Source organism: Salmo salar, chromosome 02 (assembly GCF_965601325.2).
Source record: "Salmo salar chromosome 02, fSalSal1, whole genome shotgun sequence".
Lineage (NCBI taxonomy): Eukaryota > Metazoa > Chordata > Actinopteri > Salmoniformes > Salmonidae > Salmo > Salmo salar.
In genome coordinates, this window is record NC_138292.1 from 87,179,555 (window position 1) to 87,205,946 (window position 26,392).

A 26,392-nucleotide genomic window follows, 5' to 3' on the forward strand; every position below is an offset into this window, starting at 1 on the left:
TTCGTCTGGCGAATTCGGAATTGGCGGAGACCCCCTAGGCGATGATGCCAGTGTGACGTATAATCTAGTGGACGGGGCGCTTCTTCAACAACAGCTGGTCAGCCACCTCGGTAGCTTCCTAGCTAACATAGCTCAAACATTGTAGCTCTGTAGACGCGTTCGATGTATATTTGCCTCTGTATTTTAATTATTTCATACAGCTATTTTCCGCATTTGATATCATATTTACGTTGTTAATCCGGTTAATCGCTAGCTGGCTTCCTAAATTAGCTTAGCACGAGGCTAGTCATTAATGCTAACATCCCCGACCAAAAGCACACTAAGCTACTCTCCTCCTGCTAAAGAAGATGAGGTCTGCTGGACGGAGAAAGAAGATCTGGGGCTGAACGTTGTCGTGAAAGAAGAAGAGGAGGGGGATGTTTCAGTAAAAGGAGAGGAAGAAGCTTTCAGAATGAAAGAGGAGGATGAGGAGGCTATCAGTATCACATTGGAAGAAGAGGAGAAGAACGTTACAGTGAAAGAGAAATAACCTTTTGGAGTGAAAGATGAGGAGGGGATAGAGGCTGTCACAGTGGAAGAGGAGGAGGTAGAAGCTTTCAGAATGAAAAAGGAGGAAGAGGAGGATGTTTCAGTGAAAGAAGAGAACCTTTTAGAGTGAAAGAGGACGCAATCTTAAGAAAAGAGGAGGAGGAAGACGTTTTGGGAGATGAAGAGGAGTAGGAAGGAGAGGAGACTGAAGATCTGATTAACACCAGTGAGTACTGTCTTAAAAGCAAACTGCAGTTGTTGAATTAATGTATCGTTTTAATATATTGCTCTGGGCCTATAATCAAATCAAATAAATCACGTGCTGCCGAATACAACCTTACAGTGAAATGCTTACTTACAATCCCTTAACCAACAATGCAGTTTTAAGAAAAAAGAGTTTAACAATGAGGCAATATACAGGAGATACCCAGTCAATGTTCGGGGGGAAACAGGTTAGTCAGGTCATTGACGTAATATGTACAGTTGAAGTCAGAAGTTTACATACATTTTAGCCAAATTCATTTACACTCAGTTTTTCACAATCCCTGACATTTAATCCTAGTAAAAATTCCATGTCTTAGGTCAGTTAGGATCACCACTTTATTTTAAGAATGTGAAATGTCAGAATAATAGTAGAGAGAATTATTTATTTCAGCTTTTATTTCTTTCATCACATTCTCAGTGGGTCAGAAGTTTACATACACTCAATTAGTATTTGGTAGCATTGCCTTTAAATTGTTTAACTTGGGTCAAACGTTTCAGGTAGCCTTCCACAACCTTCCCACAATAAGTTGGGTGAATTTTGGCCCATTCCTCCTGACAGAGCTGGTGTAACTGAGTCAGGTTTATAGGCCTCCTTGCTCACACACGCTTTTTCAGTTCTGCCCACAAAATGTCTATAGGATTGAGGTCAGGGCTTTGTGATGGCCACTCCAATACCTTGACTTTGTTGTCCTTAAGCCATTTTGCCACAACTTTGGAAGTATGCTTGGGGTCATTGTCCATTTGGAAGACCCATTTGCGACCCAGCTTTAACTTCCTGACTGATGTCTTGAGATGTTACTTCAATATATCCACATAATTTTCATTCCTCATGATTACATCTATTTTGTGAAGTTCACCAGTCCCTCCTGCAGCAAAGCACCACCACAACATGATGCTGCCACCCCCGTGCTTCACAGTTGGGATGGTGTTCTTCGGCTTGCAAGCCTCCCCCTTTTTCCTCCAAACATAACGATGGTCATTATGGCCAAACAGTTCCATTTGTGTTTCATCAGACCAGAGGACATTTCTCCAAAAAGTACGATCTTTGTCCCCATGTGCAGTTGCAAACCGTAGTCTGGCTTTTTTATGGCGGTTTTGGAGCAGTGGCTTCTTCCTTGCTGAGCGGCCTTTCGGGTTATGTTGATATCGGACTCGTTTTACTGTGGATATAGCTACTTTTGTACCTGTTTCTTCCAGCATCTTCACAAGGTCCTTTGCTGTTGTTCTGGGATTGATTTGCACTTTTTGCACCAAAGTGCGTTCATCTGAAGGAGACAGAATGTGTCTTCTTCCTGAGCGGTATGACGGCTGTTTATACCTGCGTACTATTGTTTTGTGATACAGTGAATTATAAGTGAAATAATCTGTCTTTAAACAATTGTTGGAAAAATGACTTGTCATGCACAAAGTAATGTCCTAACCGACTTGCCAAAACTATAGTTTGTCAACAAGAAATTTGTGGAGTGGTTGAAAAACGAGTTTTAATGACTCCAACATAAGTGGATGTAAACTTCCGACTTCAACTGTAGATGTGACATCAGTCAAAAAACCTCCAAACGAGACATGGAGAACAAGATGAAACTAGTTTAAAGGAGCCACCTACGATTCCCCACATGACAGCTTCTTGTCATTGTTCATAGCTATCTGGCCATCCAGAATCACAACAGCACACTGACTTCTGCCCCGTGGATGCACGCACATCGTTTTCGTCATGTCAGTTTTTTTGAACAAAGAAGCATCTCGTACTCTAGATTATGTCACGCCTGAAAGATTCACATCGCCGTCTGCTGACTGGAGTGGGTAACGCAGGAAAATATTTGATTTTCAGACAAAGTTTATTTTTCATTTCTTTCAAAAGTTTAATATTATATTGAGACTTACATAGAGAAGCTTTGGTTGATCAATTAACTTTTGATTAGTGAGAATTTAAAATAAACTTTACATCTACTACACATCTGTATTCAATGCAAATTCTGATTCATTCCGTCAAACAAACAGATAATATCAAAATAAACAACTAGCTCTATACTGCTTCTACATAGTGGAATAACATTGATGGGAACACATGTTTTTCATGTTAACAACTTATCAATGTTGTTATAAAAACGTCATCACATTGTCATAGTCCTTTAGCTTGATGACTAGTAAACAAATTAACTAAATGCAACAAAAACGACTAAATTCAAGAGGTTTCAATGTTCAAAATAAAGAAATGCATATTCTATTAATCTATTTAATAATTTACATGGTGCAATATCTAAATCGTGTATTCAATCAAATTAATTTAGTGAAAAGCCAGATCATATCAAATTTAAGAGGATAAACGTTAAAATCAAGAAATCCAAAACTCCATTCATCTATATAATAATATCCCCAAATTATAATGAACAATAGAGGGTTTATAGTTGTATCCATTAAAGTTCATAATCAAAACAAAATACAAATTGTGTAGTATTTAATATGATTTTAGACATGATCAGGTCTCCAGTTAACATTTTTTTTAAAGTTAGCATATTTTTAATGATTTCATATAAACAATATGATTTCATTTGGCAAGAACAAAAACACACATTCTCAGTCAAAAACATAAGTCAGAACACAGCCTCTCTATTCTCTCATGTGATTTCAGGTCCTCTGACTGGGAAAATGTCTTTCCACAATGAGAGCAGTGGTAAGTCTTCTCCTCCTGTGTATGTATTATTTCATGCTTATTCAGATGTCTTAATCGGTTAAATGTCTTTCCACACAGGGAGCAGTGGTACGTCTTATCCCCTCCTGTGTGTGTCCTGTCATGCCTATTCAGGGACCCTAACTTGGTAAAACTCTTTCCGCACAGGGAGCATTGGTAGGGCTTTTCTTGTGTGTGTGTTGTCTCATGCTCTTTTAGGTTCCCTAAGCGGGTAAAACTCTTTCCACAAAGGGAGCATTGGAAAGGCTTTTCCCCTGTGTGTATCTTCTCATGCTCCTTCAGGCTCCCTAACTGGGTAAACCGCTTTCCACACTGGGAGCATTGGAAAGGCTTTTCTCCTGTGTGTATCTTCTCATGCTCCTTCAGGCTCCCTAACTGGGTAAAACTTTTTCCACACTGGGAACATTGGAAAGGTTTTTCCCCTGTGTGTGACCTCTCATGTGTTTTCAGGCTCCCTAACCAGGCAAAAGTCATTCCACATTGGGAACAGTGGTAAGGTTTCTCTCCAGAGTGTATTCTCTTATGCTCCCTTAGGCTTCCTAACCAGGTAAATCTCTTTCCACAGTGGGAACATTGGAAAGGCTTTTCTCCTGTGTGTTTTCTCTCATGCCGTTTTAGGTACCCTAACCAACTAAAACTCTTTCCACAGTGGGAGCAGTGATGTCGTCTCGCTGGTTTGGGTGTCACTGGTTCTGGTCTCTCTCCTGCCAAAGACAAACAGATTATTTAGTTAAACTGATTGAAATCTCCAAATTATAAAACTGTCATCCTATGAGGTTTAATCCAGACTATTTCCCTCTGTAATTGTGCTGCTTGCAACAATTTAATTATGCTTTTTTGCCGACATTTACTGACACCGGCCATATTCAACGGGTGTTGAGCATTCGAGCTGTATCACCGCCTGGTACGGCAGCTGCACCGCCCACAACCGCATGGCTCTCCAGAGGGTGGTGCAGTGTGCCCAAAGCACCATCTGGGGCAAACTACCTGCCCTCCAGGACACCGACAGCACCCGATGTCACAGGAAGGCAAAAAGATCATCAAGGACCCGAACCACTGCCTGTTCACTCCGCTTCCATCCAGAAAGCAAGGTCAGTACAGGTGCATCAAAGCTGGGACCGAGAGACTGAAAAACAGCTTCTATCTCCACGCCATCAGACTGTTAAACAGCCATCACGAGCCGGCTACCACCCTGTTACTCAACGCTGCATCTTAGAAGCTGCTGCCCTATATACATAGACATGGAATCACTGGTCACTTTAATAATGGAACACTAGTCACTTTAATAATGTTTACATACTGCTTTACTCATCTCATATGTATATCCTGTATTCTATGCTACTGTATTTTAGTCAATGCTGCTGACCAAGCTCAACCTAATATTTATATATTTCTTAATTCCATTGTTTTACGTGAATTGTTAGATACAACTGCACTGTTGAAGCTAGGAACACAAGCATTTTCTCTACACCCACAATAACATCTGCTAAATATGTCACCAATAAAATTGATTTGAAGTTATTCTACCATTTCTACTGATCTGCGTGACAGGTATGATTTTCATATGCACATTTTTCGTGGAACAGTTTCATTTAATTTATAATAAAATATTTAATCTCAATCATTGTCATGTGGTTAATCAAAATTGTATCTAAATGAAAATGATACAAACCTAAAAAATAACTTATTTTGCCAACTATGTAGAAAATAACCAACAGTGATATAACAACACTACTCCCTCCACAGTACCTGGAGCATCACAGTGATATAACCAACACTAGTCACAGTGATATAACCAACACTAGTCACAGTGATATAACCAACACTAGTCACAGTGATATAACCAACACTAGTCACCTCCTCCACAGTACCCGGAGCACCACAGTGATATACAGTGGGGGAAAAAGTATTTGATCCCCTGATGATTTTGTACGTTTGCCCACTGACAAAGAAATGATCAGTCTATAATTTTAATAGTGAGAGACAGAATAACAACAAAATAAAATCAAGAAAAACGCATGTCAAAAATGTTATAAATTGATTTGCATTTTAATGAGGGAAATATGTATTTGACCCCCTCTCAATCAGAAAGATTTCTGGCTCCCAGGTGTCTTTTATACAGGTAACGAGCTGAGATTAGGAGCACACTCTTAAAGGGTGTGCTCCTAACCGCAGCTTGTTACCTGTATAAAAGACACCTGTCCACAGAAGCAATCAATCAATCAGATTCCAAACTCTCCACCATGGCCGAGACCAAAGAGCTCTCCAAGGATGTCAGGGACAAGATTGTAGACCTACACAAGGCTGGAATGGGCTACAAGACCATCGCCAAGCAGCTTGAGCTTGGTGAGAAGGTGACAACAGTTGGTGCGATTATTCGCAAATGGAAGAAACACAAAAGAACTATCAATCTCCCTCGGGACTGGGGCTCCATGCAAGATCTCACCTCGTGGAATTGCAATGATCATGAGAACGGTGAGGAATCAGCCCAGAACTACACGGGAGGATCTTGTCAATGATCTCAAGGCAGCTGGGACCATAGTCACCAAGAAAACAATTGGTAACACACTACGCTGTGAAGAACTGAAATCCTGCAGCGCCTGCAAGGTCCCCCTGCTCAAGAAAGCACATATACATGCCCGTCTGAAGTTTGACAATGAACATCTGAATGATTCAGAGGACAACTGTGTGAAAGTGTTGTGGTCAGATGAGACCAAAATGGAGCTCTTTGGCATCAACTCAACTTGCCGTGTTTGGAGGAGGAGGAATGCTGCCTATGACCCCAAGAACACCATCCCCACCGTCAAACATGGAGGTGGAAACATTATGCTTTGGGGGTGTTCTTCTGCTAAGGGGACAGGGCAACTTCACCGCATCAAAGGGACGATGGACGGGGCCATGTACTGTCAAATCTTGGGTGAGAACCCCATTCCCTCAGCCAGGGCACTGAAAATGGGTCGTGGATGGGTATTCCAGCATGACAATGACCCAAAACACACGGCCAAGGCAACAAAGGAGTGGCTCAAGAAGAAGCACATTAAGGTCCTGGAGTGGCCTAGCCAGTCTCCAGACCTTAATCCCATAGAAAATCTGTGGAGGGAGCTGAAGGTTCGAGTTGCCAAACATCAGCCTCGAAACCTCCAGATTACAGAGACAGAGAGAGGATGGTAGAACACTGACTATGAGGAAACTGTCCAGACTACAGAGACAGAGAGAGGATGGTAGGAAACTGTCCAGACTACAGAGACGGAGAGAGGATGGTAGGAAACTGTCCAGACTACAGAGACGGAGAGAGGATGGTAGGAAACTGTCCAGACAGTAGTAACTACAGAGAGAGAGAGAGAGGCTGGTAGAACACTGACTATGAGGAAACTGTCCAGACAGTAATAACTACAGAGACAGAGTGAGGATGATAGACAATAAGTTAGAGGGTATGTTCTAAGTTGTTTGGCAAAGTGGTCAAAGTAACTGATTTGTATTTACAACAATGTTGGAAGTGATGACGTCACAATGGGCCCTTTTAGAATAGTGAGGAAGTGATGACGTCACAACGGGCCCTTTTAGAATAGTGAGGAAGTGCCGTGAAAGTGAATGAAGACAAAAACGTTTAATAGTTTAAAAAGAAGTAAAGATACCAAAAAGTTGTAGACAACCACACTATTCCAGACAGATCTGCACGTTTTAAAGTTTATATGACGTGTCCAACTTAAACGTGAAGGAGTAGCGTTCCTAATAATAATAACTACATGGTCATTTTCCATTACGAAAAATGGTGTGACTTGCTTCAGGTCTTTTGAAAGAGTTTATTTTTTATTTTTTTCGCAGTGGAAAATGTGTATAGTTATACTGTAGTTGATAAACATTTTTAAGAATTTAAAAAGTTAGAATAGCCTGAACATGTCAAAGTTGGTTTTGTGTCTCTAGCTTGAACGGTTCAAGAGTTACATTTATTGTTGGTGGGTATAAAAGGCAGGATAATGTGGACTCTGCAACTCTGAATCATTCATGCAGTGGGCTTCAGATAAAAATGCAGAATTTACTTTTGTAAAACATTTAGTGTAAATGAAGTTTGATTTTAGTTGAATAATGATGTAATGATTAGAACGTTTTAGGCTGTTATTTGGGGAGAGAAATATGATGGTGCATCGAGTGATGAGTTTAATGGTAGTTGAAGAACCCTGTAGAATAGGTTCCTATGGAGACCTACTGATTTAGCTATTTAACTATTTAGGCTAACAGTGATCGCTGAAAAGTACATTACATTTCCTGAAGAAAATGTGTTGTTTGCTAGCTTGTTTTAATGTATTCATGGCTTTGAAATACATTATAGTTATGGTAGTGACTGGTTATAGTAGTGGTAGTGTCTACAGTAGTAGTGGTAGTGACTGGTTATAGTAGTGGTAGTGTCTACAGTAGTAATGGTAGTGACTGGTTATAGTAGTGGTAGTGTCTCCGGTAGTAATGGTAGTGACTGGTTATAGTAGTGGTAGTGTCTACAGTAGTAATGGTAGTGACTGGTTATAGTTATAGTAGTGGTAGTGTCTCCAGTAGTAATGGTAGTGACTGGTTATAGTTATAGTAGTGGTAGTGTCTCCAGTAGTAATGGTAGTGACTGGTTATAGTTATAGTAGTGGTAGTGTCTCCAGTAGTAATGGTAGTGACTGGTTATAGTTATAGTAGTGGTAGTGTCTACAGTAGTAATGGTAGTGACTGGTTATAGTTATAGTAGTGGTAGTGTCTACAGTAGTAATGGTAGTGACTGGTTATAGTAGTGGTAGTGTCTACAGTAGTAATGGTAGTGACTGGTTATAGTTATAGTAGTGGTAGTGTCTACAGTAGTAATGGTAGTGACTGGTTACAGTTATAGTAGTGGTAGTGTCTACAGTAGTAATGGTAGTGACTGGTTATAGTTATAGTAGTGGTAGTGTCTACAGTAGTAATGGTAGTGACTGGTTATAGTAGTGGTAGTGTCTACAGTAGTAATGGTAGTGACTAGTTATAGTAGTGGTAGTGTCTCCAGTAGTAATGGTAGTGACTGGTTATAGTAGTGGTAGTGTCTCCGGTAGTAATGGTAGTGACTGGTTATAGTAGTGGTAGTGTCTCCAGTAGTAATGGTAGTGACTGGTTATAGTAGTGGTAGTGTCTACAGTAGTAATGGTAGTGACTGGTTATAGTTATAGTAGTGGTAGTGTCTCCAGTAGTAATGGTAGTGACTGGTTATAGTTATAGTAGTGATAGTGTCTACAGTAGTAATGGTAGTGACTGGTTATAGTTATAGTAGTGGTAGTGTCTACAGTAGTAATGGTAGTGACTGGTTATAGTTATAGTAGTGGTAGTGTCTACAGTAGTAATGGTAGTGACTGGTTATAGTTATAGTAGTGGTAGTGTCTACAGTAGTAATGGTAGTGACTGGTTATAGTAGTGGTAGTGTCTACAGTAGTAATGGTAGTGACTGGTTATAGTTATAGTAGTGGTAGTGTCTACAGTAGTAATGGTAGTGACTGGTTACAGTTATAGTAGTGGTAGTGTCTACAGTAGTAATGGTAGTGACTGGTTATAGTTATAGTAGTGGTAGTGTCTACAGTAGTAATGGTAGTGACTGGTTATAGTTATAGTAGTGGTAGTGTCTACAGTAGTAATGGTAGTGACTGGTTATAGTAGTGGTAGTGTCTACAGTAGTAATGGTGGTGACTGGTTATAGTTATAGTAGTGGTAGTGTCTACAGTAGTAATGGTAGTGACTGGTTATAGTTATAGTAGTGGTAGTGTCTACAGTAGTAATGGTAGTGACTGGTTACAGTTATAGTAGTTGTAGTGTCTACAGTAGTAATGGTAGTGACTGGTTATAGTTATAGTAGTGGTAGTGTCTACAGTAGTAATGGTAGTGACTGGTTATAGTAGTGGTAGTGTCTACAGTAGTAATGGTAGTGACTGGTTATAGTAGTGGTAGTGTCTACAGTAGTAATGGTAGTGACTGGTTATAGTTATAGTAGTGGTAGTGTCTCCAGTAGTAATGGTAGTGACTGGTTATAGTTATAGTAGTGGTAGTGTCTACAGTAGTAATGGTAGTGACTGGTTATAGTTATAGTAGTGGTAGTGTCTCCAGTAGTAATGGTAGTGACTGGTTATAGTTATAGTAGTGGTAGTGTCTACAGTAGTAATGGTAGTGACTGGTTATAGTTATAGTTATAGTAGTGGTAGTGTCTACAGTAGTAATGGTAGTGACTGGTTATAGTAGTGGTAGTGTCTACAGTAGTAATGGTAGTGACTGGTTATAGTAGTGGTAGTGTCTACAGTAGTAATGGTAGTGACTGGTTATAGTTATAGTAGTGGTAGTGTCTCCAGTAGTAATGGTAGTGACTGGTTATAGTTATAGTAGTGGTAGTGTCTACAGTAGTAATGGTAGTGACTGGTTATAGTTATAGTAGTGGTAGTGTCTACAGTAGTAATGGTAGTGACTGGTTATAGTTATAGTAGTGGTAGTGTCTACAGTAGTAATGGTAGTGACTGGTTATAGTTATAGTAGTGGTAGTGTCTCCAGTAGTAATGATAGTGACTGGTTATAGTTATAGTAGTGGTAGTGTCTACAGTAGTAATGGTAGTGACTGGTTATAGTAGTGGTAATGTCTACAGTAGTAATGGTAGTGACTGGTTATAGTTATAGTAGTGGTAGTGTCTACAGTAGTAATGGTAGTGACTGGTTATAGTAGTGGTAGTGTCTACAGTAGTAATGGTAGTGACTGGTTATAGTTATAGTAGTGGTAGTGTCTACAGTAGTAATGGTAGTGACTGGTTATAGTTATAGTAGTGGTAGTGTCTACAGTAGTAATGGTAGTGACTGGTTATAGTTATAGTAGTGGTAGTGTCTACAGTAGTAATGGTAGTGACTGGTTATAGTTATAGTAGTGGTAGTGTATCCAGTAGTAATGGTAGTGACTGGTTATAGTTATAGTAGTGGTAGTGTATCCAGTAGTAATGGTAGTGACTGGTTATAGTTATAGTAGTGGTAGTGTCTACAGTAGTAATGGTAGTGACTGGTTATAGTTATAGTAGTGGTAGTGTCTACAGTAGTAATGGTAGTGACTGGTTATAGTTATAGTAGGGGTAGTGTCTACAGTAGTAATGGTAGTGACTGGTTATAGTTATAGTAGTGGTAGTGTCTACAGTAGTAATGGTAGTGGTTGGTTATAGTTATAGTAGTGGTAGTGTCTACAGTAGTAATGGTAGTGACTGGTTATAGTTGTAGTAATGGTAGTGACTGGTTATAGTAGTGGTAGTGTCTACAGTAGTAATGGTAGTGACTGGTTATAGTTATAGTAGTGGTAGTGGTAATGTCTCCAGTAGTAATGGTAGTGACTGGTTATAGTTATAGTAGTGGTAGTGTCTCCAGTAGTAATGGTAGTGACTGGTTATAGTAGTGGTAGTGTCTCCAGTAGTAATGGTAGTGACTGGTTATAGTAGTGGTAGTGTCTACAGTAGTAATGGTAGTGACTGGTTATAGTAGTGGTAGTGTCTACAGTAGTAATGGTAGTGACTGGTTATAGTAGTGGTAGTGTCTACAGTAGTAATGGTAGTGACTGGTTATAGTAGTGGTAGTGTCTGCAGTAGTAATGGTAGTGACTGGTTATAGTTATAGTAGTGGTAGTGGTAATGTCTCCAGTAGTAATGGTAGTGACTGGTTATAGTTATAGTAGTGGTAGTGTCTCCAGTAGTAATGGTAGTGACTGGTTATAGTAGTGGTAGTGTCTCCAGTAGTAATGGTAGTGACTGGTTATAGTAGTGGTAGTGTCTACAGTAGTAATGGTAGTGACTGGTTATAGTAGTGGTAGTGTCTACAGTAGTAATGGTAGTGACTGGTTATAGTTATAGTAGTGGTAGTGTCTCCAGTAGTAATGGTAGTGACTGGTTATAGTTATAGTAGTGGTAGTGTCTACAGTAGTAATGGTAGTGACTGGTTATAGTTATAGTAGTGGTAGTGTCTACAGTAGTAATGGTAGTGACTGGTTATAGTTATAGTAGTGGTAGTGTCTACAGTAGTAATGGTAGTGACTGGTTATAGTTATAGTAGTGGTAGTGTCTACAGTAGTAATGGTAGTGACTGGTTATAGTAGTGGTAGTGTCTACAGTAGTAATGTTAGTGACTGGTTATACTTATAGTAGTGGTAGTGTCTACAGTAGTAATGGTAGTGACTGGTTATAGTTATAGTTATAGTAGTGGTAGTGTCTACAGTAGTAATGGTAGTGACTGGTTATAGTAGTGGTAGTGTCTACAGTAGTAATGGTAGTGACTGGTTATAGTAGTGGTAGTGTCTACAGTAGTAATGGTAGTGACTGGTTATAGTAGTGGTAGTGTCTACAGTAGTAATGGTAGTGACTGGTTATAGTTATAGTAGTGGTAGTGTCTCCAGTAGTAATGGTAGTGACTGGTTATAGTTATAGTAGTGGTAGTGTCTACAGTAGTAATGGTAGTGACTGGTTATAGTTATAGTAGTGGTAGTGTCTCCAGTAGTAATGGTAGTGACTGGTTATAGTTATAGTAGTGGTAGTGTCTACAGTAGTAATGGTAGTGACTGGTTATAGTTATAGTAGTGGTAGTGTCTACAGTAGTAATGGTAGTGACTGGTTATAGTAGTGGTAGTGTCTACAGTAGTAATGGTAGTGACTGGTTATAGTAGTGGTAGTGTCTACAGTAGTAATGGTAGTGACTGGTTATAGTTATAGTAGTGGTAGTGTCTACAGTAGTAATGGTAGTGACTGGTTATAGTTATAGTAGTGGTAGTGTCTACAGTAGTAATGGTAGTGACTGGTTATAGTTATAGTAGTGGTAGTGTCTACAGTAGTAATGGTAGTGACTGGTTATAGTTATAGTAGTGGTAGTGTCTACAGTAGTAATGGTAGTGACTGGTTATAGTAGTGGTAGTGTCTACAGTAGTAATGGTAGTGACTGGTTATAGTAGTGGTAGTGTCTACAGTAGTAATGGTAGTGACTGGTTATAGTTATAGTAGTGGTAGTGTCTACAGTAGTAATGATAGTGACTGGTTATAGTTAGAGTAGTGGTAATGTCTACAGTAGTAATGGTAGTGACTGGTTATAGTAGTGGTAGTGGTAGTGTCTACAGTAGTAATGGTAGTGACTGGTTATAGTTATAGTAGTGGTAGTGTCTCCAGTAGTACTGGTAGTGACTGGTTATAGTAGTGGTAGTGTCTACAGTAGTAATGGTAGTGACTGGTTATAGTTATAGTAGTGGTAGTGTCTACAGTAGTAATGGTAGTGACTGGTTACAGTTATAGTAGTGGTAGTGTCTACAGTAGTAATGGTAGTGACTGGTTATAGTTATAGTAGTGGTAGTGTCTACAGTAGTAATGGTAGTGACTGGTTATAGTAGTGGTAGTGGTAGTGTCTACAGTAGTAATGGTAGTGACTGGTTATAGTTATAGTAGTGGTAGTGACTGGTTATAGTTATAGTAGTGGTAGTGTCTCCAGTAGTAATGGTAGTGACTGGTTATAGTTATAGTAGTGGTAATGTCTCCAGTAGTAATGGTAGTGACTGGTTATAGTTATAGTAGTGGTAATGTCTACAGTAGTAATGGTAGTGACTGGTTATAGTTATAGTAGTGGTAATGTCTACAGTAGTAATGGTAGTGACTGGTTATAGTTATAGTAGTGGTAGTGTCTACAGTAGTAATGGTAGTGACTGGTTATAGTTATAGTAGTGGTAGTGTCTCCAGTAGTAATGGTAGTGACTGGTTATAGTAGTGGTAGTGTCTCCGGTAGTAATGGTAGTGACTGGTTATAGTTATAGTAGTGGTAGTGTCTCCAGTAGTAATGGTAGTGACTGGTTATAGTTATAGTAGTGGTAGTGTCTCCAATAGTAATGGTAGTGACTGGTTATAGTTATAGTAGTGGTAGTGTCTACAGTAGTAATGGTAGTGACTGGTTATAGTAGTGGTAGTGTCTACAGTAGTAATGGTAGTGACTGGTTATAGTTATAGTAGTGGTAGTGTCTACAGTAGTAATGGTAGTGACTGGTTATAGTTATAGTAGTGGTAGTGTCTCCAGTAGTAATGGTAGTGACTGGTTATAGTTATAGTAGTGGTAGTGTCTCCAGTAGTAATGGTAGTGACTGGTTATAGTTATAGTAGTGGTAGTGTCTACAGTAGTAATGGTAGTGACTGGTTATAGTTATAGTAGTGGTAGTGTCTACAGTAGTAATGGTAGTGACTGGTTATAGTTATAGTAGTGGTAGTGTCTCCAGTAGTAATGATAGTGACTGGTTATAGTTATAGTAGTGGTAGTGTCTACAGTAGTAATGGTAGTGACTGGTTATAGTAGTGGTAATGTCTACAGTAGTAATGGTAGTGACTGGTTATAGTTATAGTAGTGGTAGTGTCTACAGTAGTAATGGTAGTGACTGGTTATAGTAGTGGTAGTGTCTACAGTAGTAATGGTAGTGACTGGTTATAGTTATAGTAGTGGTAGTGTCTCCAGTAGTAATGGTAGTGACTGGTTATAGTTATAGTAGTGGTAGTGTCTCCAGTAGTAATGGTAGTGACTGGTTATAGTTATAGTAGTGGTAGTGTCTACAGTAGTAATGGTAGTGACTGGTTATAGTTATAGTAGTGGTAGTGTCTACAGTAGTAATGGTAGTGACTGGTTATAGTTATACTAGTGGTAGTGTATCCAGTAGTAATGGTAGTGACTGGTTATAGTTATAGTTGTGGTAGTGTCTACAGTAGTAATGGTAGTGACTGGTTATAGTTATAGTAGTGGTAGTGTCTACAGTAGTAATGGTAGTGACTGGTTATAGTTATAGTAGTGGTAGTGTCTACAGTAGTAATGGTAGTGACTGGTTATAGTTATAGTAGTGGTAGTGTCTACAGTAGTAATGGTAGTGGTTGGTTATAGTTATAGTAGTGGTAGTGTCTACAGTAGTAATGGTAGTGACTGGTTATAGTTAAAGTAGTGGTAGTGTCTACAGTAGTAATGGTAGTGACTGGTTATAGTTATAGTAGTGGTAGTGTCTACAGTAGTAATGGTAGTGACTGGTTATAGTTATAGTAGTGGTAGTGTCTACAGTAGTAATGGTAGTGACTGGTTATAGTTGTAGTAATGGTAGTGACTGGTTATAGTAGTGGTAGTGTCTGCAGTAGTAATGGTAGTGACTGGTTATAGTTATAGTAGTGGTAGTGGTAATGTCTCCAGTAGTAATGGTAGTGACTGGTTATAGTTATAGTAGTGGTAGTGTCTACAGTAGTAATGGTAGTGACTGGTTATAGTAGTGGTAGTGTCTACAGTAGTAATGGTAGTGACTAGTTATAGTAGTGGTAGTGTCTCCAGTAGTAATGGTAGTGACTGGTTATAGTAGTGGTAGTGTCTCCAGTAGTGGTAGTGTCTCCAGTAGTAATGGTAGTGACTGGTTATAGTAGTGGTAGTGTCTCCAGTAGTAATGGTAGTGACTGGTTATAGTAGTGGTAGTGTCTCCAGTAGTAATGGTAGTGACTGGTTATAGTAGTGGTAGTGTCTCCAGTAGTAATGGTAGTGACTGGTTATAGTAGTGGTAGTGTCTACAGTAGTAATGGTAGTGACTGGTTATAGTAGTGGTAGTGTCTACAGTAGTAATGGTAGTGACTGGTTATAGTTATAGTAGTGGTAGTGTCTCCAGTAGTAATGGTAGTGACTGGTTATAGTTATAGTAGTGGTAGTGTCTACAGTAGTAATGGTAGTGACTGGTTATAGTTATAGTAGTGGTAGTGTCTACAGTAGTAATGGTAGTGACTGGTTATAGTTATAGTAGTGGTAGTGTCTCCAGTAGTAATGGTAGTGACTGGTTATAGTTATAGTAGTGGTAGTGTCTACAGTAGTAATGGTAGTGACTGGTTACAGTTATAGTAGTTGTAGTGTCTACAGTAGTAATGGTAGTGACTGGTTATAGTTATAGTTATAGTAGTGGTAGTGTCTACAGTAGTAATGGTAGTGACTGGTTATAGTAGTGGTAGTGTCTACAGTAGTAATGGTAGTGACTGGTTATAGTAGTGGTAGTGTCTACAGTAGTAATGGTAGTGACTGGTTATAGTTATAGTAGTGGTAGTGTCTCCAGTAGTAATGGTAGTGACTGGTTATAGTTATAGTAGTGGTAGTGTCTACAGTAGTAATGGTAGTGACTGGTTATAGTAGTGGTAGTGTCTACAGTAGTAATGGTAGTGACTGGTTATAGTTATAGTAGTGGTAGTGTCTACAGTAGTAATGGTAGTGACTGGTTATAGTTATAGTAGTGGTAGTGTCTACAGTAGTAATGGTAGTGACTGGTTATAGTTATAGTAGTGGTAGTGTCTACAGTAGTAATGGTAGTGACTGGTTATAGTTATAGTAGTGGTAGTGTATCCAGTAGTAATGGTAGTGACTGGTTATAGTTATAGTAGTGGTAGTGTATCCAGTAGTAATGGTAGTGACTGGTTATAGTTATAGTAGTGGTAGTGTCTACAGTAGTAATGGTAGTGACTGGTTATAGTTATAGTAGTGGTAGTGTCTACAGTAGTAATGGTAGTGACTGGTTATAGTTATAGTAGTGGTAGTGTCTACAGTAGTAATGGTAGTGACTGGTTATAGTTATAGTAGTGGTAGTGTCTACAGTAGTAATGGTAGTGGTTGGTTATAGTTATAGTAGTGGTAGTGTCTACAGTAGTAATGGTAGTGACTGGTTATAGTTGTAGTAATGGTAGTGACTGGTTATAGTAGTGGTAGTGTCTACAGTAGTAATGGTAGTGACTGGTTATAGTAGTGGTAGTGTCTGCAGTAGTAATGGTAGTGACTGGTTATAGTTATAGTAGTGGTAGTGGTAATGTCTCCAGTAGTAATGGTAGTGACTGGTTATAGTTATAGTAGTGGTAGTGTCTCCAGTAGTAATGGTAGTGACTGGTTATAGTAGTGGTAGTGTCTCCAGTAGTAATGGTAGTGACTGGTTATAGTAGTGGTAGTGTCTACAGTAGTAATGGTAGTGACTGGTTATAGTAGTGGTAGTGTCTACAGTAGTAATGGTAGTGACTGGTTATAGTAGTGGTAGTGTCTACAGTAGTAATGGTAGTGACTGGTTATAGTAGTGGTAGTGTCTGCAGTAGTAATGGTAGTGACTGGTTATAGTTATAGTAGTGGTAGTGGTAATGTCTCCAGTAGTAATGGTAGTGACTGGTTATAGTTATAGTAGTGGTAGTGTCTCCAGTAGTAATGGTAGTGACTGGTTATAGTAGTGGTAGTGTCTCCAGTAGTAATGGTAGTGACTGGTTATAGTAGTGGTAGTGTCTACAGTAGTAATGGTAGTGACTGGTTATAGTAGTGGTAGTGTCTACAGTAGTAATGGTAGTGACTGGTTATAGTTATAGTAGTGGTAGTGTCTCCAGTAGTAATGGTAGTGACTGGTTATAGTTATAGTAGTGGTAGTGTCTACAGTAGTAATGGTAGTGACTGGTTATAGTTATAGTAGTGGTAGTGTCTACAGTAGTAATGGTAGTGACTGGTTATAGTTATAGTAGTGGTAGTGTCTACAGTAGTAATGGTAGTGACTGGTTATAGTTATAGTAGTGGTAGTGTCTACAGTAGTAATGGTAGTGACTGGTTATAGTAGTGGTAGTGTCTACAGTAGTAATGGTAGTGACTGGTTATACTTATAGTAGTGGTAGTGTCTACAGTAGTAATGGTAGTGACTGGTTACAGTTATAGTAGTGGTAGTGTCTACAGTAGTAATGGTAGTGACTGGTTATAGTTATAGTAGTGGTAGTGTCTACAGTAGTAATGGTAGTGACTGGTTATAGTTATAGTAGTGGTAGTGTCTACAGTAGTAATGGTAGTGACTGGTTATAGTAGTGGTAGTGTCTACAGTAGTAATGGTGGTGACTGGTTATAGTTATAGTAGTGGTAGTGTCTACAGTAGTAATGGTAGTGACTGGTTACAGTTATAGTAGTGGTAGTGTCTACAGTAGTAATGGTAGTGACTGGTTACAGTTATAGTAGTTGTAGTGTCTACAGTAGTAATGGTAGTGACTGGTTATAGTTATAGTTATAGTAGTGGTAGTGTCTACAGTAGTAATGGTAGTGACTGGTTATAGTAGTGGTAGTGTCTACAGTAGTAATGGTAGTGACTGGTTATAGTAGTGGTAGTGTCTACAGTAGTAATGGTAGTGACTGGTTATAGTTATAGTAGTGGTAGTGTCTCCAGTAGTAATGGTAGTGACTGGTTATAGTTATAGTAGTGGTAGTGTCTACAGTAGTAATGGTAGTGACTGGTTATAGTTATAGTAGTGGTAGTGTCTCCAGTAGTAATGGTAGTGACTGGTTATAGTTATAGTAGTGGTAGTGTCTACAGTAGTAATGGTAGTGACTGGTTATAGTTATAGTAGTGGTAGTGTCTACAGTAGTAATGGTAGTGACTGGTTATAGTAGTGGTAGTGTCTACAGTAGTAATGGTAGTGACTGGTTATAGTTATAGTAGTGGTAGTGTCTACAGTAGTAATGGTAGTGACTGGTTATAGTTATAGTAGTGGTAGTGTCTACAGTAGTAATGGTAGTGACTGGTTATAGTTATAGTAGTGGTAGTGTCTACAGTAGTAATGGTAGTGACTGGTTATAGTTATAGTAGTGGTAGTGTCTACAGTAGTAATGGTAGTGACTGGTTATAGTAGTGGTAGTGTCTACAGTAGTAATGGTAGTGACTGGTTATAGTAGTGGTAGTGTCTACAGTAGTAATGGTAGTGACTGGTTATAGTTATAGTAGTGGTAGTGTCTACAGTAGTAATGATAGTGACTGGTTATAGTTAGAGTAGTGGTAATGTCTACAGTAGTAATGGTAGTGACTGGTTATAGTAGTGGTAGTGGTAGTGTCTACAGTAGTAATGGTAGTGACTGGTTATAGTTATAGTAGTGGTAGTGTCTCCAGTAGTACTGGTAGTGACTGGTTATAGTAGTGGTAGTGTCTACAGTAGTAATGGTAGTGACTGGTTATAGTTATAGTAGTGGTAGTGTCTACAGTAGTAATGGTAGTGACTGGTTACAGTTATAGTAGTGGTAGTGTCTACAGTAGTAATGGTAGTGACTGGTTATAGTTATAGTAGTGGTAGTGTCTACAGTAGTAATGGTAGTGACTGGTTATAGTAGTGGTAGTGGTAGTGTCTACAGTAGTAATGGTAGTGACTGGTTATAGTTATAGTAGTGGTAGTGACTGGTTATAGTTATAGTAGTGGTAGTGTCTCCAGTAGTAATGGTAGTGACTGGTTATAGTTATAGTAGTGGTAATGTCTCCAGTAGTAATGGTAGTGACTGGTTATAGTTATAGTAGTGGTAATGTCTACAGTAGTAATGGTAGTGACTGGTTATAGTTATAGTAGTGGTAATGTCTACAGTAGTAATGGTAGTGACTGGTTATAGTTATAGTAGTGGTAGTGTCTACAGTAGTAATGGTAGTGACTGGTTATAGTTATAGTAGTGGTAGTGTCTCCAGTAGTAATGGTAGTGACTGGTTATAGTAGTGGTAGTGTCTCCGGTAGTAATGGTAGTGACTGGTTATAGTTATAGTAGTGGTAGTGTCTCCAGTAGTAATGGTAGTGACTGGTTATAGTTATAGTAGTGGTAGTGTCTCCAATAGTAATGGTAGTGACTGGTTATAGTTATAGTAGTGGTAGTGTCTACAGTAGTAATGGTAGTGACTGGTTATAGTAGTGGTAGTGTCTACAGTAGTAATGGTAGTGACTGGTTATAGTTATAGTAGTGGTAGTGTCTACAGTAGTAATGGTAGTGACTGGTTATAGTTATAGTAGTGGTAGTGTCTCCAGTAGTAATGGTAGTGACTGGTTATAGTTATAGTAGTGGTAGTGTCTCCAGTAGTAATGGTAGTGACTGGTTATAGTTATAGTAGTGGTAGTGTCTACAGTAGTAATGGTAGTGACTGGTTATAGTTATAGTAGTGGTAGTGTCTACAGTAGTAATGGTAGTGACTGGTTATAGTTATAGTAGTGGTAGTGTCTCCAGTAGTAATGATAGTGACTGGTTATAGTTATAGTAGTGGTAGTGTCTACAGTAGTAATGGTAGTGACTGGTTATAGTAGTGGTAATGTCTACAGTAGTAATGGTAGTGACTGGTTATAGTTATAGTAGTGGTAGTGTCTACAGTAGTAATGGTAGTGACTGGTTATAGTAGTGGTAGTGTCTACAGTAGTAATGGTAGTGACTGGTTATAGTTATAGTAGTGGTAGTGTCTCCAGTAGTAATGGTAGTGACTGGTTATAGTTATAGTAGTGGTAGTGTCTCCAGTAGTAATGGTAGTGACTGGTTATAGTTATAGTAGTGGTAGTGTCTACAGTAGTAATGGTAGTGACTGGTTATAGTTATAGTAGTGGTAGTGTCTACAGTAGTAATGGTAGTGACTGGTTATAGTTATAGTAGTGGTAGTGTCTACAGTAGTAATGGTAGTGACTGGTTATAGTTATAGTAGTGGTAGTGTCTACAGTAGTAATGGTAGTGGTTGGTTATAGTTATAGTAGTGGTAGTGTCTACAGTAGTAATGGTAGTGACTGGTTATAGTTAAAGTAGTGGTAGTGTCTACAGTAGTAATGGTAGTGACTGGTTATAGTTATAGTAGTGGTAGTGTCTACAGTAGTAATGGTAGTGACTGGTTATAGTTATAGTAGTGGTAGTGTCTACAGTAGTAATGGTAGTGACTGGTTATAGTTGTAGTAATGGTAGTGACTGGTTATAGTAGTGGTAGTGTCTGCAGTAGTAATGGTAGTGACTGGTTATAGTTATAGTAGTGGTAGTGGTAATGTCTCCAGTAGTAATGGTAGTGACTGGTTATAGTTATAGTAGTGGTAGTGTCTACAGTAGTAATGGTAGTGACTGGTTATAGTAGTGGTAGTGTCTACAGTAGTAATGGTAGTGACTAGTTATAGTAGTGGTAGTGTCTCCAGTAGTAATGGTAGTGACTGGTTATAGTAGTGGTAGTGTCTCCAGTAGTAATGGTAGTGACTGGTTATAGTAGTGGTAGTGTCTCCAGTAGTAATGGTAGTGACTGGTTATAGTAGTGGTAGTGTCTACAGTAGTAATGGTAGTGACTGGTTATAGTTATAGTAGTGGTAGTGTCTCCAGTAGTAATGGTAGTGACTGGTTATAGTTATAGTAGTGGTAGTGTCTACAGTAGTAATGGTAGTGACTGGTTATAGTTATAGTAGTGGTAGTGTCTACAGTAGTAATGGTAGTGACTGGTTATAGTTATAGTAGTGGTAGTGTCTACAGTAGTAATGGTAGTGACTGGTTATAGTTATAGTAGTGGTAGTGTCTACAGTAGTAATGGTAGTGACTGGTTATAGTAGTGGTAGTGTCTACAGTAGTAATGGTAGAGACTGGTTATAGTTATAGTAGTGGTAGTGTCTACAGTAGTAATGATAGTGACTGGTTATAGTTATAGTAGTGGTAGTGTCTACAGTAGTAATGGTAGTGACTGGTTACAGTTATAGTAGTGGTAGTGTCTACAGTAGTAATGGTAGTGACTGGTTATAGTTATAGTAGTGGTAGTGTCTACAGTAGTAATGGTAGTGACTGGTTATAGTTATAGTAGTGGTAGTGTCTACAGTAGTAATGGTAGTGACTGGTTATAGTAGTGGTAGTGGTAGTGTCTACAGTAGTAATGGTAGTGACTGGTTATAGTTATAGTAGTGGTAGTGTCTCCAGTAGTAATGGTAGTGACTGGTTGTAGTAGTGGTAGTGTCTACAGTAGTAATGGTAGTGACTGGTTATAGTTATAGTAGTGGTAGTGTCTACAGTAGTAATGGTAGTGACTGGTTACAGTTATAGTAGTGGTAGTGTCTACAGTAGTAATGGTAGTGACTGGTTATAGTTATAGTAGTGGTAGTGTCTACAGTAGTAATGGTAGTGACTGGTTATAGTTATAGTAGTGGTAGTGTCTACAGTAGTAATGGTAGTGACTGGTTATAGTAGTGGTAGTGGTAGTGTCTACAGTAGTAATGGTAGTGACTGGTTATAGTTATAGTAGTGGTAGTGACTGGTTATAGTTATAGTAGTGGTAGTGTCTCCAGTAGTAATGGTAGTGACTGGTTATAGTTATAGTAGTGGTGATGTCTCCAGTAGTAATGGTAGTGACTGGTTATAGTTATAGTAGTGGTAATGTCTACAGTAGTAATGGTAGTGACTGGTTATAGTTATAGTAGTGGTAGTGTCTACAGTAGTAATGGTAGTGACTGGTTATAGTTATAGTTATAGTAGTGGTAGTGTCTCCAGTAGTAATGGTAGTGACTGGTTATAGTAGTGGTAGTGGTAGTGTCTACAGTAGTAATGGTGGTGACTGGTTATAGTTATAGTAGTGGTAGTGTCTACAGTAGTAATGGTAGTGACTGGTTATAGTAGTGGTAGTGTCTACAGTAGTAATGGTAGTGACTGGTTATAGTTATAGTAGTGGTAGTGTCTCCAGTAGTAATGGTAGTGACTGGTTATAGTTATAGTAGTGGTAGTGTCTCCAATAGTAATGGTAGTGACTGGTTATAGTTATAGTAGTGGTAGTGTCTACAGTAGTAATGGTAGTGACTGGTTATAGTAGTGGTAGTGTCTACAGTAGTAATGGTAGTGACTGGTTATAGTTATAGTAGTGGTAGTGTCTACAGTAGTAATGGTAGTGACTGGTTATAGTTATAGTAGTGGTAGTGTCTCCAGTAGTAATGGTAGTGACTGGTTATAGTTATAGTAGTGGTAGTGTCTACCGTAGTAATGGTAGTGACTGGTTATAGTTATAGTAGTGGTAGTGTCTACAGTAGTAATGGTAGTGACTGGTTACAGTTATAGTAGTGGTAGTGTCTACAGTAGTAATGGTAGTGACTGGTTATAGTTATAGTAGTGGTAGTGTCTACAGTAGTAATGGTAGTGACTGGTTATAGTTATAGTAGTGGTAGTGTCTACAGTAGTAATGGTAGTGACTGGTTATAGTAGTGGTAGTGTCTACAGTAGTAATGGTGGTGACTGGTTATAGTTATAGTAGTGGTAGTGTCTACAGTAGTAATGGTAGTGACTGGTTACAGTTATAGTAGTGGTAGTGTCTACAGTAGTAATGGTAGTGACTGGTTACAGTTATAGTAGTTGTAGTGTCTACAGTAGTAATGGTAGTGACTGGTTATAGTTATAGTTATAGTAGTGGTAGTGTCTACAGTAGTAATGGTAGTGACTGGTTATAGTAGTGGTAGTGTCTACAGTAGTAATGGTAGTGACTGGTTATAGTAGTGGTAGTGTCTACAGTAGTAATGGTAGTGACTGGTTATAGTTATAGTAGTGGTAGTGTCTCCAGTAGTAATGGTAGTGACTGGTTATAGTTATAGTAGTGGTAGTGTCTACAGTAGTAATGGTAGTGACTGGTTATAGTTATAGTAGTGGTAGTGTCTCCAGTAGTAATGGTAGTGACTGGTTATAGTTATAGTAGTGGTAGTGTCTACAGTAGTAATGGTAGTGACTGGTTATAGTTATAGTAGTGGTAGTGTCTACAGTAGTAATGGAAGTGACTGTTTGTAGTAGTGGTAGTGTCTACAGTAGTAATGGTAGTGACTGGTTATAGTTATAGTAGTGGTAGTGTCTACAGTAGTAATGGTAGTGGTTGGTTATAGTTATAGTAGTGGTAGTGTCTACAGTAGTGATGGTAGTGATTGGTTATAGTTATAGTAGTGGTAGTGTCTACAGTAGTAATGGTAGTGACTGGTTATAGTTATAGTAGTGGTAGTGTCTACAGTAGTAATGGTAGTGACCGGTTATAGTTATAGTAGTGTTAGTGTCTACAGTAGTAATGGTAGTGACTGGTTATAGTTATAGTAGTGGTAGTGTCTACAGTAGTAATGGTAGTGGTTGGTTATAGTTATAGTAGTGGTAATGTATACAGTAGTAATGGTAGTGACTGGTTATAGTTATAGTAGTGATAGTGTCTACAGTAGTAATGGTAGTGACTGGTTATAGTTATAGTAGTGGTAGTGTCTACAGTAGTAATGATAGTGACTGGTTATAGTAGTGGTAGTGTCTACAGTAGTAATGGTAGTGACTGGTTATAGTTATAGTAGTGGTAGTGTCTACAGTCGTAATGGTAGTGACTGGTTATAGTTGGAAAAGTATGTGGATGAAAAGGATAGCTGGAACATATGAAAGTTTGTTTGGTGTATCTAGCTTGAACGGTTCAAGAGTTACTGTTGTTGAGTTATATTATGCTAATGTAGCACATTTATATAGGTATAGTTGATAATCGTTTGAAGTTAGGATAGCCTAAACATGTTTACATTGGTTTGGTGTTTGTAGCTGTACTTGTGGTGGTCAGTAGCTTTGTGGTCAGTATCTGTAGTTGTGGTAGTCAGTAGTTGTGGTCAGTATCTTTGTGGTCAGTGTCTCATGTCTCAGGTTCAGCCTAATTGAACTACCTCCATGCTTTGAGGATATAGTGTTTATTTACAATTACATTGTTTACAAACAAAGGAGTAAAATATGCTTATATTTTGGGTTCTGATGGGGTACGACAGTTTAACTAAGTTCAGTGGACATTTATAAGTTATATTCTCCAAGAATCAATGGCGAGGCCCAGAGCCATATATTAAAACGATACATTAATTCAACAAGGGCCGTTTGTGGCCCTGCTTTTAAGACGGTACTCACTGGTGTTAATCAGATCTTCAGTCTGTTCTTCCTCTTCCAAAACGTCATCCTCCTCCTCTTTTCTTAAGATAGAACCCTTTGGAGTGGAAGAGGAGGCTTTCTCTTCTTTCACTATAACATCCTCCTCTTCCTCCTTTTTCATTCTGAAAGCTTCTACCTCCTCCTCTTCTTCCACTGTGACAGCCTCTATCCCCTCTTCATCTTTCACTCTAAAAGGTTCTTTCTCTTCTTTCACTGTAACGTTCTTCTCCTCTTCTTTCAATGTGATACTGATAGCCTCCTCTTTCATTCTGAAAGCTTCTTCCTCTCCTTTTACTGTAACATCCCCCTCCTCTTCTTCTTTCATGACAATGTTCAGCCCCAGAGCTTCTTTCTCCGTCCAGCCGACGAGCTCTTCTTTAGCAGGAAGAGAGTAGTTTAGTGAGTTCATGGTCTAGGATGTTAGCTAGCTAGCGGGTTAGCATTAACGACTAGCCTGGCGCTAATCTAATTTATCCAGCCAACTAGCTACCCGATTAACAACGTAAATATGAAATTAAATGAGGTAACTAGCTATACGAAAGAAGTATGTTTTAAAACACAGAAAATATACACTGAACGCGTCTAAAGAGCGCCAATGTTTCGGCTATGTTGGCTAGCAATCTACCGAGATAGCTAAACAAGCTGTTGTTAAGAAGCGGCCCGTCCACTAGATTAGACGTCACACTTGGCAGCGTCGCCTAAAAGACAAATAACAACATCCAACATGGCGCCTGGTGCGGTTGCTAGGTGATATGTGGAGCAAGCGCAAGCCCTCTATATGTAGATGTATATACCGAATGTCTAATAATGGTGCAGGCGTTCCACATTTTATTTCTATTCAGACCAAAATATGTAACATCAATTAAATCCTTTTTTTTTTTTTTTTTTTTTTTTACAATCAGCCTATTTTACAATCTGACATGGTGGAATAATACTGATGGTAAGATTCATGAGGTGGTAAATGTTTTTTAGGTCAACAAGTTATCAATGTTGTTATCAGAACAACGGCATCATATTTTCATACACCAACTTGATGACTACAAATTAACTCAATGAAACAGAACAACTAAATTCCAGAGGTTTCAAGGTTAGAATCAAGAAATGCCCATTTTTATTCATCTATTTAAGGATTTACATTTTGATCAATACAGTATATTGTCACCCTTATCTATTCAAAAAATAACTTCATAATAAATGCCATCTATCCAAAGCGACTTAGTCATGCATGCATACATTTTACATATGGGTGGTCCCAGGAATGGAACCCACTACCCTGGCATTACAAGTGCCATGCTCTTTCAACTAAAATGTCTAGTCACTGGATTGCCAATATTGCATAACCAATTTTTAAATGTGTAAACTTAAGTTTACACATTTGAATTGTGAAAATAAAGTCAAATGGCATGGACAACATTATTAGCACCCCGGAGCTTGTACTTGGTTGCACAGCCTTTGCGTACTGACAACCCAATGACGCATTCAAAGAAATGAACACCCTCCCTACAATCAAACATGGGGGAGGTTTGATAGGGCTGTGAGGTTGCTTTGCTGCCTCTGGTACTGGGGACCTTTGAAAGTGTGCAAGACATCATGAAATCAGCAGATGATCAAGTGCAACATTCAACCCAGTGTCCAAAAACAGAGTCTTTGTTCATAGAGCACCACAGTATGAGTCATAATACCCATAAAACCTAGCGGTCAAACAAGGAAATGGTTCCAATTGTTTTTCCACCATTCATTCATGGTCAAGATTAGCTCCTAATGTGGCTATCATAAAGAACTTCAAATGCCATGATGATCTGGACGAGACTGACGAATTGAGGCAAAGGTAAGAATCTCTGGATTAACTATCTAATGTTAGCAAAATGTAGTATTGAATAAATTGGCAACATTTCTTTAAATTGACAATTCTGCGAACTGTCTTGTGAACATTTAAATTGACTCAGCTAGAGATAACGTGCAGGATCTTGCAGGGATTTGTAGTCTTGTATGATAACTACATTGATGCTCATTTGCATTTTAGTATTTGAGAGTAAATAGAGATGAATATATTGATAAACATCACCTTGTCCGAGAGAGATTTACATGGTTATCACAACTTCACCCCAGGGTAAGCCTACACAATTCACAGCCCTTATTTTAAGTGTTTCTAAAATCCCCTATAGGAAAAATGTAAAATAATTGGAACCATTTCCCTGTTTGACCGCTAGGTTTTATGGG

The 26,392-nt window shown here is 38.8% G+C and overlaps 1 protein-coding gene and 1 long non-coding RNA gene across 2 annotated transcripts; one reads left to right on the forward strand and one right to left on the reverse strand.

Annotated features, from left to right (window-relative positions):
• The first annotated feature begins 81 nt into the window (after positions 1-81).
• On the forward strand, positions 82-5,102 carry LOC145862994 (uncharacterized). Its single transcript, XR_014382308.1, has 2 exons — positions 82-754; positions 3,422-5,102. It is a non-coding gene; the product is annotated as an uncharacterized LOC145862994 (long non-coding RNA).
• On the reverse strand, positions 2,627-24,827 carry LOC145862983 (uncharacterized). The gene is made up of 2 exons (XM_082967953.1): positions 24,152-24,827; positions 2,627-4,185 (listed from the first exon to the last, which is right to left on the reverse strand). Exons 1-2 carry the CDS (start codon positions 24,579-24,581, stop codon positions 3,371-3,373), a joined length of 1,245 nt encoding a protein of 414 aa, XP_082824079.1. The 5' UTR covers positions 24,582-24,827; the 3' UTR covers positions 2,627-3,370.
• Positions 24,828-26,392: the final 1,565 nt, after the last annotated feature.

Coding starts and splice junctions, on each gene's coding strand:
- LOC145862983 (XM_082967953.1), bottom strand. CDS start 24,581: ATGAACTCACTAAACTACTCTCTTCCTGCTAAAGAAGAGCTCGTCGGC. Junction 4,186..24,151: donor TGAAGATCTGATTAACACCA/GTGAGTACCGTC, acceptor TGTCTTTGGCAG/GAGAGAGACCAGAACCAGTG.